This window comes from Palaemon carinicauda, chromosome 32, assembly GCF_036898095.1.
Source record: "Palaemon carinicauda isolate YSFRI2023 chromosome 32, ASM3689809v2, whole genome shotgun sequence".
NCBI lineage: Eukaryota > Metazoa > Arthropoda > Malacostraca > Decapoda > Palaemonidae > Palaemon > Palaemon carinicauda.
The window spans coordinates 76900221-76912908 of NC_090756.1; the positions used below are offsets into that span (position 1 = coordinate 76900221).

At 44.0% G+C, this 12688-nt stretch overlaps 1 protein-coding gene across 2 annotated transcripts in view; it reads right to left on the reverse strand.

The window, feature by feature from the left end:
• Positions 1–9419, reverse strand: part of LOC137625784 (coiled-coil and C2 domain-containing protein 2A-like) — a 165625-nt gene extending 156206 nt beyond the window's left edge. For both annotated transcript variants that reach the window (XR_011040898.1, XM_068356673.1), the window contains exon 1: positions 9273–9419. Coding sequence is in view for 1 of the 2 variants with exons in the window: in XM_068356673.1 (XP_068212774.1) it covers positions 9273–9278 (6 nt within the window). In the remaining variant the exon portion in view is untranslated. The remainder of the gene's footprint in view (positions 1–9272) is intronic.
• Between the last annotated feature and the right edge of the window lie 3269 nt (positions 9420–12688).

The following is a 12688-nucleotide window of genomic DNA, read 5'->3' on the forward strand; positions in this document are numbered from 1 at the left end:
ATCTTGTTGCCTAGGCTGAATCTTAAGTACTTCCTTGAAGACGGATGGACTGGGATCTGGAAGTACGCGTCCTTCAGGTCCAGGGTACACATGAAGTCTTGCGGTCTCACTGCAAGTCTGACCGTGTCTGCCGTCTCCATGCTGAACGGGGTCTGCTTGACAAACGTGTTCAGAGCTGAGAGGTCGATGACTGGTCTCCAGCCTCCAGACGCCTTCTTTACAAGAAAGAGTCGACTGAAGAAGCCTGGGGACCCATCGAGCGCCCTTCTTCAACATGGTCTCGACTTCTGCCCGAAGGGCTTGCCCCCTTGTCGATCCCATGGCAAGGGAGCTCAACGACACTGGATTCGCTGTCAGGGGAGGTAGAGATGTTATGAACGGGACGCGATACCCCTGACTGATTACGGAAATCGTCCCCGAGTTGCTGCCACCTGCTTGCGCAACTTTGTAGGCATCCCCCCACTGGTGGACATGCAGGGGGACTGCCAATCCTAGCGTTTGCGGCCTCGGCCACTCCCTCTAGAATTTTTCCTTCCCCTGGAGGACTTTTTCCCTTTCTTTTCCTTGACAGGAAAGGGCTTTGACACCGTTGTCTTCGCTGCCGCTTCCGGCTTCGTGGTCTTGGTAGGGCGTGGGTGTTGGGTTGCTGGAGGTTTATAGGGATTCGATGTTAAAGCCCTATGTAGGAGAGAGTCCTGGTTGGACTTCCTCCACCTCTCAGCCGCCTGTTCCACGTCCTTAAGCTCAAACAAATTCCTCCCCAAGATGGAAGAATGTCTGAGCCTGCTGACCTCAGTGCTGGGGAACTTCTGGTGGAATCTTTGACACCGCATCTCGACGCTTCAAGATGGTATTAGCCCACAAATTCGAGACTTGGTGGGCTAGAAACTCGATGGTACGAGTGCCTGAAAGTAGAAAGGTCTCCAAGGCCTTCCTGGTACTCTCTTTGGACAAGTCCTCAGATCGTAACAGGATGCCGAGAGACCCTAGCCAGATGTCCAACCACGAAGTTGCCTGCATGGCACACTTCACTACCTTCTCCTGGCTGAGGATCACCGTAGCCGAGAAAGACAATTGCCGGTTGGAGAGTCTCTCTAGAGGGACTCCCCTGGTAAGCTCTTCCAAAGAGTGGTGTAAGGGAAGAGCTAAACAAGACTCCTCCATGATGTCGAAGTACCTCCTCTGATGGACACGAGGAGGCGGGAGGAGTTTGTTGCCGGCGCTGGAACGGCTCGAGGAGGAAAGCTCGGAGAGCTGGCCCTCGACCTTATCTCTGGCACTCTTAAACCCTTGGGACCAAGGCAAGGCCGTGCTGGCCCTAGAGGGTTTTTGAGTACCAAAGACTCGGTCCAAGACCGTGTCCTTGCCCTCACGAGGAGGAATCTCTGGATCTGCAAACCCATTGAGATTCCTCATCAGGGTCAGAACCTGCCAGAACGCATGCTCTGACTCCTGTAGCTCTCCTCCTGAAGGGCTGGCAGCGAAGTCTCCTGTCTCCATAGGCTCTTCTTGGGGGGACTCGTGGATGTTCTCCGCGGGTTTGGCTGGCTCTGGTCTAATCCTTGAGGACGACTTCGGAATAGTCTTAGAGTCCTTCGACTGCCTCCTGGGAGGGATAAAGGACTCCAACAGAGATGGTGGGAGGCTCTTCTCCACCCCTACCCGAGAAGACTTCTCTGCGCAAGGTGGGGTTCCCTCATTGGTGCGATGGGAGTTCGCCTCACATCACGTGAATCCCCTGAGGACGGGAAATCCTCGTCCGAAGGGGAGGGAGAGAAAGTCTGGGGGGGGAGGAGACCTTCCTCAAAGACCTCCTAGGAGTCAGCTTAGCCCTTGGAGAAGTCACCACGTCTGCTACTCCTCTCTTCCTCTTCAGGGGAGTCGAAAGTGCCACTGATTTGTGGCCCAACTCAGAGAAAGCAGGCTTAAAAGCCTGCATGATTGCTCTGACAAGGGACCCAAACCAGGGCTGCCGACTGACAGCTACGCTGTCAGAGACTTCCTTTGGAGGGAAGAGGATCGTTCGATCCCTAGGAGTACTGTAGAAACCAAAGTAGGGTCTGCCTGAAACGAAGAAAGAGAGTTCCTAGACCTATCCGGAGTTCTCCCGCCCTGTTCTGCTCTTGCGGGGGGGGGGACGCGATGATGATGACCTGCCCGCGCGTTGTCCTGCAGCCTCCCGCGTGGGATGGCGCTGGCACTCACGCAATAGAATTTTGCCTGGATCGCGAGCCGGCGATGGCGAGGGCACGCAGGGGCGCGTTCCGGGGATTGCAGAGGGCTTGCACGCACTGAGGCGATTGTTCGCGCGCAGGATCCCGAAGAGCCCGTGAGGGCGATAACGTTGGGCGCGCGCACAGGGGATGTATCCCCTGTGCGCGCGGGCGCGCAAGAGGGCACACACCAGGAACAACAGGAGGGCGCGCAGGGCGAGCAAGAGGGCTCACATCAGGAACAACAGGAGGGCGCACGTTGGAGACTGCGCGCGATGGCGCATAGGTGAAGGATGGCGAGGAGGCGGGGTCCAATGGCGCGTCGGTGTTTGATGGCGCGTTGGAGAGCACTGGCTAGCAGGGGAAGAAGATATCTTCCCCTTTGCACCCAGATCAGAAGATCGTGGGCGCGCAGGAGATCGTTGGCGTGCAGGAGAACGTGGGCACGCATGATGCACATCAGGATGAGGGCGGGCTGTGGCGCGCTGGCGAGCAGGTGAGCGCTGGTGCGCTATATCAGGAACAGCAGCTGGAGAGCGCTTGCGCACTGGAGCGTAGGGGATACCTGGCTCTTAAAGGACTTAGACACATTGTGTGAAAGTCCCTTGTGCCCCGAAGGGACCGCTGCCCGTTTAAAAACAGGGTTCGTGGGCACCCACAGCGCATCAGTGGTCAGGAACGGCGACGGTAGGTCAACAGGTCTGGCTGGTGAGAGGTCAGCGTGTCCTTTGCAAGGACGACCTTCCACCGAAGGAGATCGCGAACGATCTATTGATAGGTCCAGGGATGTATCTGGAAGGGTCGGTGAACAACGGCGAGGTTCCTCTGCGGCGGACTGCGGCGATGATGAACTGAAGAGGCGCCTCCTAACACCCTTATGAGGTGAAGGAAGCGAAGAGGAAGGCGAGCTTTACGCCTTATATGCCCTCTGGGGGCTGTGGGGTCACCAGGCTTACCATCAGCAGTCCTCCGAAGAGGAGTCTCTGTTAGTGAACTCCCCGAGGGGGAGAATCACCTACAGGAGAGACCGTTGGACTTAGTTCCTCCCTCAAAGGATGTTCGGAGGGGGGAACTAAGCCTTCAGCTACATCAGCAACATCAGGAGCAGAGGTTTGATACAACTCATCAGAAGCCTCTGCCACAACAACATCGACGATAGACAGAGGATCAACCTCTGCTAAAGTCGGCGACTGTTTGACAGCTGTTCCCAATTTGATCATGTCAAACAAGGCTTCCTTGGAGGGCGAACCCTCAAGCCCCAAGGAAGCCCAAAGCTGCAACAAATCATTATTAGTAACATCGACATTAACATTTACATTAAAATCCTCCCCCGGGGGAGGAGGAGCTGCTTCGCTATGGGAGCCAACTCCCTCTCCCAAATCCTGAGATCGGTCAACAGAAATGCGACCTATGCTACCACTCGACGGCCTCTTGGAAGAAACCGATCGAGTGAGAGCTTCGGAGGAGGTTTGGGGCATGGAAAAAGAGACCTTGTGATTTTCTCCTTTCAAAGAAATCTTCGAAGGAGAAATATCCAGCCTGGACATCTTCCGGCGCCGGGAAAACCTCTCCCACTGGGAGGTACAGTAGACCACTCCCTGCACTCACCACATACATTACTCTTATCACACCGTTGGCCCCTACAGTAAGGACACAAGGTGTGAGGGTCCGTTTCGACTGCCGACATATAGGTACCACAAGGGCGGTCAGGTAAACCAGGACACTTTCACATCGCAGAGGCCAACTTCACAAACACTCTGTCAAAGAAAAAGCAAACAAAAGATTAGAAAATGGCTGTCAGAAGGCGAGGGTGACAGCGGACACGTCCGTCTAGCACCCGAGCCGAGAGCAAAGTGAGCTCAGCACAGGTGTGTGTGAGGGGGGGGGGGGGAGCAAGCTACCTTCCCTACCCGCCACTAACTAGCGATGGGGGTAGTAAACTCTCGTTAAAATTCTAATGGCTCGTAATTTCAGCAACGCCGAAAGTAATTACCCATATTAAATAGCTAAGGTTTGTATTTCAGTTACGGAACAATTGAAGGTGAGGAATACTGCAAACATACCTACTTATGATACTTTAATATTGACACACAGAGATGTATCGCTTACCAGAACAGAGGAGTAATAAAAATGTTTAATAATGGTGTTTATCTTTGTATGAAATACGATATGAAACTAGTTTTACAAAATTATACCAGGACTTAATGTTACCTCGCCAGGTGTGAAGTGGTTGGGGAGGCACTCACAGGGTTGAGACTTAATCTTAGGGTAAGCTAAATATATGACGGTCCAAGGGGAGGTAGGTAAGAATACGGCCGTCTAAGGGAAAGTCTCAGACCAGTAGGTAAGAATACAGCTTGAAGGTTAGGTACGATACCTGGTGATCTTGTGTTTATTTCAATTTTTAAATGTGATTTTTAGTCATAACTTTTAAAGTTATGGCACTTTGATGGCACTTACATGAACCATATATTGTTCCAACATTTCTGACTATTGTTATGGCTGCAAGTAACTTGTTTTTGGCATTTCCCCATCCAAAATCCCTAGTTTCACACTGGGATCCACCATAATTGTCTTCATATATAGGGGTCCAAAATATAAATCATAAATGGGTGGTTTGCCCAAATAATCATGATCAAAAATGCATAAAACACAAGATAGCGAGTAAGAAAAATGTATGGTTTGTGTATATGACTAGAAATTAAAGTTGCCAGCACTTGTCCATTTCCTGGGGAGTGTGTATAACGTTGGGTCACTGATTTTTGGTCCTCCAAAATACTCGCCCACTTGGCTAACGCATGTAGCACAACATGTACCGTTTGCCAGGACAGAGAAGCAATAAAATAATGTTTAACCCTTTCACCCCCAAAGGACGTACTGGTACGTTTCACAAAAGCCACCCCTTTACCCCCATAGACGTAACGGTACGTCCTTGCAAAAAAATACTACAAAAATTTGTTTTTCAGATTTTTTGATAATTTTTTGAGAAAATTCAGGCATTTTCCAAGAGAATGAGACCACCCTGACCTCTTTATGACAAAAATTAAGGGATTTTGACGAAGGAAAAATCTATATCTGGGGAGAGACCTGTGACGGCCGGTGAAAAGTCCTTCTTTGTACTTTTTCTGATATAAATCTTCCAAATATACCAGAGAAAATTAAAAGCATGGAATGCAGAGGGTACAACCCTCGTGCGAGCACCTTGTTGGTGTCGTATATCTAACAAGGGCGTTTGTAAAACACTATTCACAGGCTGTCTTCCATTTAGATAATCCCTTCATCAAAGGGGGAGGGCCGTGACAGGCCCTAGAGAATACAGTTGGGTTACCCTACCGACACCCACCACTCGCGCTCACCAGGTCATCCTTCTGTTTTTGGAATTGCGAGCAAGTTGAATTTGTTTGGCCACAGTGTTTTTTCAAAGAGTTTCTCGTTATTTCAACATGACTGACATTAAGGCTGTTAGAGCAATTTAAAAAAAAAAAAAAAAACACTGCAAAATGTGCTGGGAAAAAAATAACCCCTTGGGGGTTAAGGGTTGGAAATTTCCAAATACCCCGGGGGTAAAATGGTTAATTGCAAGCGTAGCGAGCGACGGAAGAAAAAAGACCATTAAGAGAATAATTAGCATTACTTCATTTACCAACATCTTCGTAGATAGAGTACAATAAAATATGGGTGACAATGATAGGAAGGATTTTTGTTTTCTATGCAAGCAGCAGGCCTGGTAACCCAACAATCTATAAATGTACCCATTTCTTATAGAAAATTCCATCCATCCATATACCAAAGACACTTCCCCCAATTTTGGGGGGTAGCCGACATCAACAAGAAACAAAACAAAAAAGTGGACCTCTACTCTCTACGTTCCTCCAGCCTAACCAGGGACTCGGCCGAGTTCAGCTGATACTGCTAGGGTGCCACAGCCCAACCTTCCACATTTCCACCACAGATGAAGCTTCATACTGCTGAGTCCCCTACTGCTGCTACCTCCGCGGTCATATAAGGCACCGGAGGAAGCAGCAGGGCCTACCGGAACTGTGTCACAATCGCTCGCCATTCATTCCTATTTCTAGCACGCTCTCTTGCCTCTCTCACATCTATCCTCCTATCACCCAGAGCTTTCTTCACACCATCCATCCACCCAAACCTTGGCCTTCCTCTTGTACTTCTCCCATCAACTCTTGCATTCATCACCTTCTTTAGCAGACAGCCATTTTCCATTCTCTCAACATGGCCAAACCACCTCAACACATTCATATCCACTCTAGCTGCTAACTTATTTCTTACACACGTTCTCACCCTCACCACTTCGTTCCTAACTCTATCTACTCGAGATACACCAGCCATACTCCTTAGACACTTCATCTCAAACACATTCAATTTCTGTCTCTCCGTCACTTCCATTCCCCACAACTCCGATCCATACATCACAGTTGGTACAATCATTTTCTCATATGGAACTCTCTTTACATTCCAATTTTGTTAATAATTAAAGTATCATATATTAACATTATCATGAATCTTATTAGATGTATGTATGATAGTGGCTACCTGCATGCATAATGATGACAGTCATGACCAAGTAAATAGGTACTGTAACAGATACAAATAGAACAATTGTGACAACCATCAAAATTGCCGTGAAATTTATTATTCGAACAAGCCCTGTATGCTGACAGGCACATTCTCTCCCCCTTAGTCCGTAGAATTCACTTAAGATGGTATTTTGATCAATGCAACACCACTTTAGTGGCAGAATAAAAAACTAATTGGCAGTCTTAGCAATTTGAAACTGCCCAATCAGACCCCACTTGACCTGGGAAATTGCCAGAGGGCTTTTTTATCCAATCAGAATTCCATATTTCCAAAATGAGAGCATCAATCAACGTTCGGAGATGCTCATTCTTAACCAACAAGACGCGAAGATGGCAACATATCAGTACGAAGATACACATGAATCCTTTTTCAATTTGATTAATCAAAATATTGAATTTTTTACCAAGAGTATAATGAATTTACTCTTTATTTGTATAAAATGGAATCCTTGAAGATTATTCCAGTGATTGCTTACGGCGTAGTATTGGGGAAATGCTTTTTAAATATGACGGAAAATCCTCGAACTATGGCAAACAAAAGTATTTTTGGAAGTGTTCTAACAGTTATTGCCATAAAAATGTTGCCCCTAAAAAAATTGGAAGCTTTTTCCCACGTTCAAAACTATCTTGCAAAAATTTATTACTTATTTAAGCATGTTTTCCATATAGAATATCCAAGAACATAATTGGCCCCCATCTACAAAGTGTTTGTATCATATACGCTCGTGGACTGGTATATCTTCTTTCGAGACGTGTGGACATTTTAATGATGGACAGTAGAAATTGGCAGACGAGGACATGTTGTCGAAATGGACAAGAGTAAGTTCGGCAAGCGGAAATACAATGTTGGTGGCAGGGTCGATGGAAAATAGGTGTTCGGCGGGATTGACCGGGAAACATACGAGTATCTTCAGGGTTGACGAGGATCGTTTGGAGGAGACATAGATCCCAATATTATTAGAATTTGTTCATCCCAAAACTACCTTAATTTTGGACTGTTGAAAGGCTTGTAGTATTATCAAAGATAAATTTCTTCAACAACGCAACGTTAATCTTTTACTCTGGACGATCCTAGGGTGCACACCAAGACCATCAAAACGCTGTGGCGAGTTCTTGAAAGACCTGTACTACCAAAATTAGGGCCACAATAATTTGTATGATAGCTACTTTGTTATTTACATTATTCCAAATTGCTATTTGAAGGATACTGGGTGTAAACTGAAGGCATTCCTAGAATTAGTGGGGGTTGTTTACCAGCTCAATATCCATGATTACAAAAGTCCTGGTCTGTCCCAACACCCTATTCCTTCCTCGGCAATTTCCGGTCCATCCAATCCACCAAAAAAACAGTTGTCCCTCGGAAAGAAACTGATAACATTAGAAAATTTCAATTACAGGGACTTCGAGTAATGGCGCCGCTATAACGGGTAGGAATCCCCCCTGAAGCTGAACCTGAAGTAATTCAAGTTAATACTGTATATAGGGGTGAATGTAGTTTGTTGGGACAAGTGTAATCTTTCTTATTATTAGCAAAATATTTTTCCTTTACGATATATGATAGTTACAATGCTAGGAGTGAAAGGGGTTATGAATCATACACAGCGTAAACTCAGAACACGCCAGTGTAAGGAGGTTAGCAGGGGGGCTTTAGGTAAGGACAAGGCTTGTAGGTTATGTTAGGGGGGTGCATTTAGGTTAGGTGTTCTTGTGTAGATTTGGGGTGTATGTATGATAGCGGTCACCTGTATGTATTATTATGTCTAACTTAGAATACGGCAGTGTTAGAGGCGTTAGCCCCCCCTATTAGGTAAGTAGGTAAGGACAAGGTTTGTAGGTTATGTTAGGTGGGCGCATTTAGGTTAGGAGGTGTTCTTGTGTAGATTTGGGGTGTATGTATGATAGCGGTCACCTGTATATATTATTGTCTAACTTAGAATACGGCAGTGTTAGGGGCGTTAGCCCCCGCCCCCATTAGGTAAGTAGGTAAGGACACGGCATGTAGGTTAGGGGGAAAAGTTCAGGTTAGTTGATGTCCATTTTTAATGAACGCGTGAGGAACTGGCTGTTGATATACAAAGGCTCCGTAGATTTTTTGCAGAAATACGGAAACATTTTTTGTAGTAAAGCAGCCACATCTTACAAATGACTAGAAAGTGGGAATTAAATTCCTATTTTCTATACAGGCGGGATGACCGGGCCGCTGATCTACAAGGGCCCAAAGTGGTGGCTTCAATGACTTATGTAATTTAATAAATTTATGAATTAAGAATCAAGCCTATGGTAGCATATTTATAGCAAGGAATAGATCATGAGATTTAAGTGTTAAAATAGCAGCAAGATAATAACCACAGCCCCGTATATAACTACGGTACATTTTAAGGTTAAAACATAGGGTACCGGTCTTGGGATACCTCTTGGCTATTCTACTAAATTAAGGAGTCCCTGATGTAAAATAACTTACCATCATTTTTCTAAATTTGTATCTTAAAGATTATATATTACTTCATTTTAAAACATATTTGAGTAAAATATATATTTCACTGTTAAGTACACTTGAATCTCAGAAGGAAGACAAGTTCTGTGACATTTTCATGTAAATAAACCAATTCAAAGTCGCGTTCTATCAGACAGCGACGATTTGTTTACGTTCTGTTGCCATGACAACTGAGATGTTGGTTCTAAAATACAGAGGTAGGCTTATTTTATATAAATTTGGAAATCCACGATAATCTGTATGTATACACAATTGAAAATTATAGAGAATTATTATTATAAATATTCTTTAAAAAAATCAAAGATAGATATGTAAATAAAATTTGTTGACGTCTGCAAGACTGCAACAAACTGAATATGTTTTCACTAATTGAAAACACCAGGTTTAGTTTACTTGAGTTTTAAATGTCTAAAAAAAATACTAGATAACTAAAAGATTGTGAACATCACAAATTAATGAAAAAAAATGCCAATGACAAATAAACCAAGAATAACAATGGCAAATATATCACATAAAATATACCCGATGAAGAATAGGGAAAATTTCTCTTCCTCTTGTTTTGTTAAGGTTTTTGTAGTTTATATTTGAAACATTTATTTTGGTGTTACTATTCTTTAAATATTCAATTTTGATTTTTAATTACTTCTCTTGTAGTACTGTACAGAAGAGCTTTAGCAATTCTATATATATATATATATATATATATATATATATATATATATATATATATATATATATATATATATATATATATATATATATAATAGACTCATCCATCAAGATAAAAGTAGAGAAGAAAACAATTTACTTAACACCTGAGAGGAGGAGGAGGAGGAGGAGGAGGAGGAAGAGGAGGAGGAAGTGGGGGACATACATGGCAGTAAAGCAAAGAGGATATACAGTGCATTATGCCTTGGGTGGAGTACTTTCTACAGGATCGTCATTTTATTGTCTTGCTATTGTCCAACCTTAGTTTCAAACTCTTCTTGAAGAAAGCCATTTCTTTGAGGTGGTCTCCAATTGATAAGGATTAACAATCCCTATGCATCATGAGTCATTGCATAAATATTTTCTCCTACTGAAAATTCCACAAGGGCTTGGGAGGCTATTCAAAGCAGTGGTACAACAGGGGGTTAGGGATGCTGTTCTTTCATCATGAAGTAAAGAGTTGGAGAGCAAGAGAGAAGAAAACATTCTGGAATGGAGGTAAAGTAGGAGACTAAGAAGTCAGTGCAAAAGCTATGTGCTGAAATGTTGCAATTAAGATCCTCAAATAATGCTTACAGTGCAGTGAGTGAGGTGTACTGTTGGCACTACCGGCCAACCTCCATCACGATGCATAAGTATTTGGCTCTGATTATGTCCTTTAGAGCCATTTGACAAGAAATTCTATTAACAATAATTAAAAATATTTCAGAAGACATTTCATATGTTTCTTTGTCCAACTCTGTACTGATGATTTAATTATATAAATAGTATTCGTAGGGATTGTGAATTATACAAAAACTAGGTTTGTCTAACTCATGCTAAAAGAAACTTTTCAAAATTAGGTGGTTTTAATAAACCACCATCGTGTGATGGCAGTAAAGTAGTTGTTCACAATCTCTCCGACTCCCAAGTAAAGAAAAGTTAAAAAAAAACTGTTATCTTTTGAACTCAACCATTGCCTCAAATAAAACCCGCTCATGTCAAAATGAAAGAATGGAAAAATTAATCCATGGTCAAAACATAAAATTCTCTTCATTATAATTACCAGGAAAGGTTGAAAATGATATATGACGAACTGAAAGTAAGAGAAACTGGCAATTTAGAGGAGGAGTGGAAGTTAGTAAAAGAAAATTTTGTTGGGATTGCAAGTGATGTGTGTGGCAAGAAGGTTGTTGGAGGCAGCATGAGGAAGGGCAGTGAATGGTGGAATGAAGGAGTGAAGGTAAAAGTGGAAGAGAAAATGAGGGCTTTTGAAGAATGGGTGCAGAGTAATAGTATAGAGAAGTATGAAAAATATAGAGAGCAAAATGTGGACGTAAAGCGCAAGGTACGTGAGGTAAAGAGGGCAGCTGACCTGAGGAGGGGTCAGGGATTGGGTCATTCATATGAAGAGAATAAGAAGTAGTTTTGGAAAGAAGTGAAGAGAGTAAAGAAGGCTGGCTCAAGAATTGAAGAGACAGTGAAAGATGGAAATGGAAGGTTGTTCAAAGGAGAGGAGGCAAGGAAAAGATGGGCGGAATATTTGGAAAGTTTACTGAATGTTGAGGATAATAGGGAGGCAGACATAATTGCTGTTGCAGGTGCCAATGATGGGAGATGAGAATGAGAGAGAGATTACAATAGATGAAGTGAGGAGAGCACTAGATGAAACAAGAGTAGGAAAAGCATCTGGTTTGGGTTGTATGAGAGCTGAGATTTTGAAGGTAGGGGGTGTGACTGTACTTGAATGGTTGGTGAGATTGTTTAATATGTGTTTTGTGTTGTCAATGGTACCAGTAGATTGGGTTTGTGCATGTATTGTACCACTATATAAGGGTAAGGGAGATGTGCATGAGTGTTGTAATTCAAGAGGTATTAGTTTGTTAAGCGTAGTTGGAAAAGTGTATGGTAGAGTAATGATTAATAGTATCATGGATAAAACAGAGAATGCAATCTTAGAAATACAGGGTGGTTTTAGAAGAGGTAGGGGTTGTATGAATCAGATTTTTACAGTTAGGCAGATATGCGAGAAACATCTAGCAAAAGGTAAGGAGGTGTATGTTGCGTTTGTGGATCTGGAGAAAGTGTATGATAGAGTTGATAGGGAAGCAATGTGGAATGTGATGAGGTTATATGGAGTTGGTGGAAGGTTGTTGCAAGCAGTGAAAAGTTTCTACCAAGGTAGTAAAGCATGTGTTAGGATAGGAAATGAAGTGAGTGATTGGTTTCCGGTGAGAGTGGGGCTGAGACAGGGATGTGTGCTGTCGCCGTGGTTGTTTAACTTGTATGTTGATGGAGTGGTGAGAGAGGTGAATGCTCGAGTGCTTGGACGAGGATTAAAACTGGTAGAAGAGAATGACCATGAATGGGAGGTAATCAGTTGTTGTTTGCGGATGATACTGTACTGGTTGCAGACGTGGAAGAGAAGCTTGGCCGATTAGTGACAGAATTTGGAAGAGTGTGTGAGAGAAGGAAGTTGAGAGTTAATGTGGGTAAGAGTAAGGTTATGAGATGTACGAGAAGGGAAGGTGGTGAAAGGTTGAATGTCATGTTGAATGGAGAGTTACTTGAGGAGGTGGATCAGTTTAAGTACTTGGGGTCTGTTGTTGCAGCAAATGGTGGAGTGGAAGCAGATGTACGTCAAGAGAGTGAATGAAGGTTGCAAAGTGTTGGGGGCAGTTAAGGGAGTAGTAAAA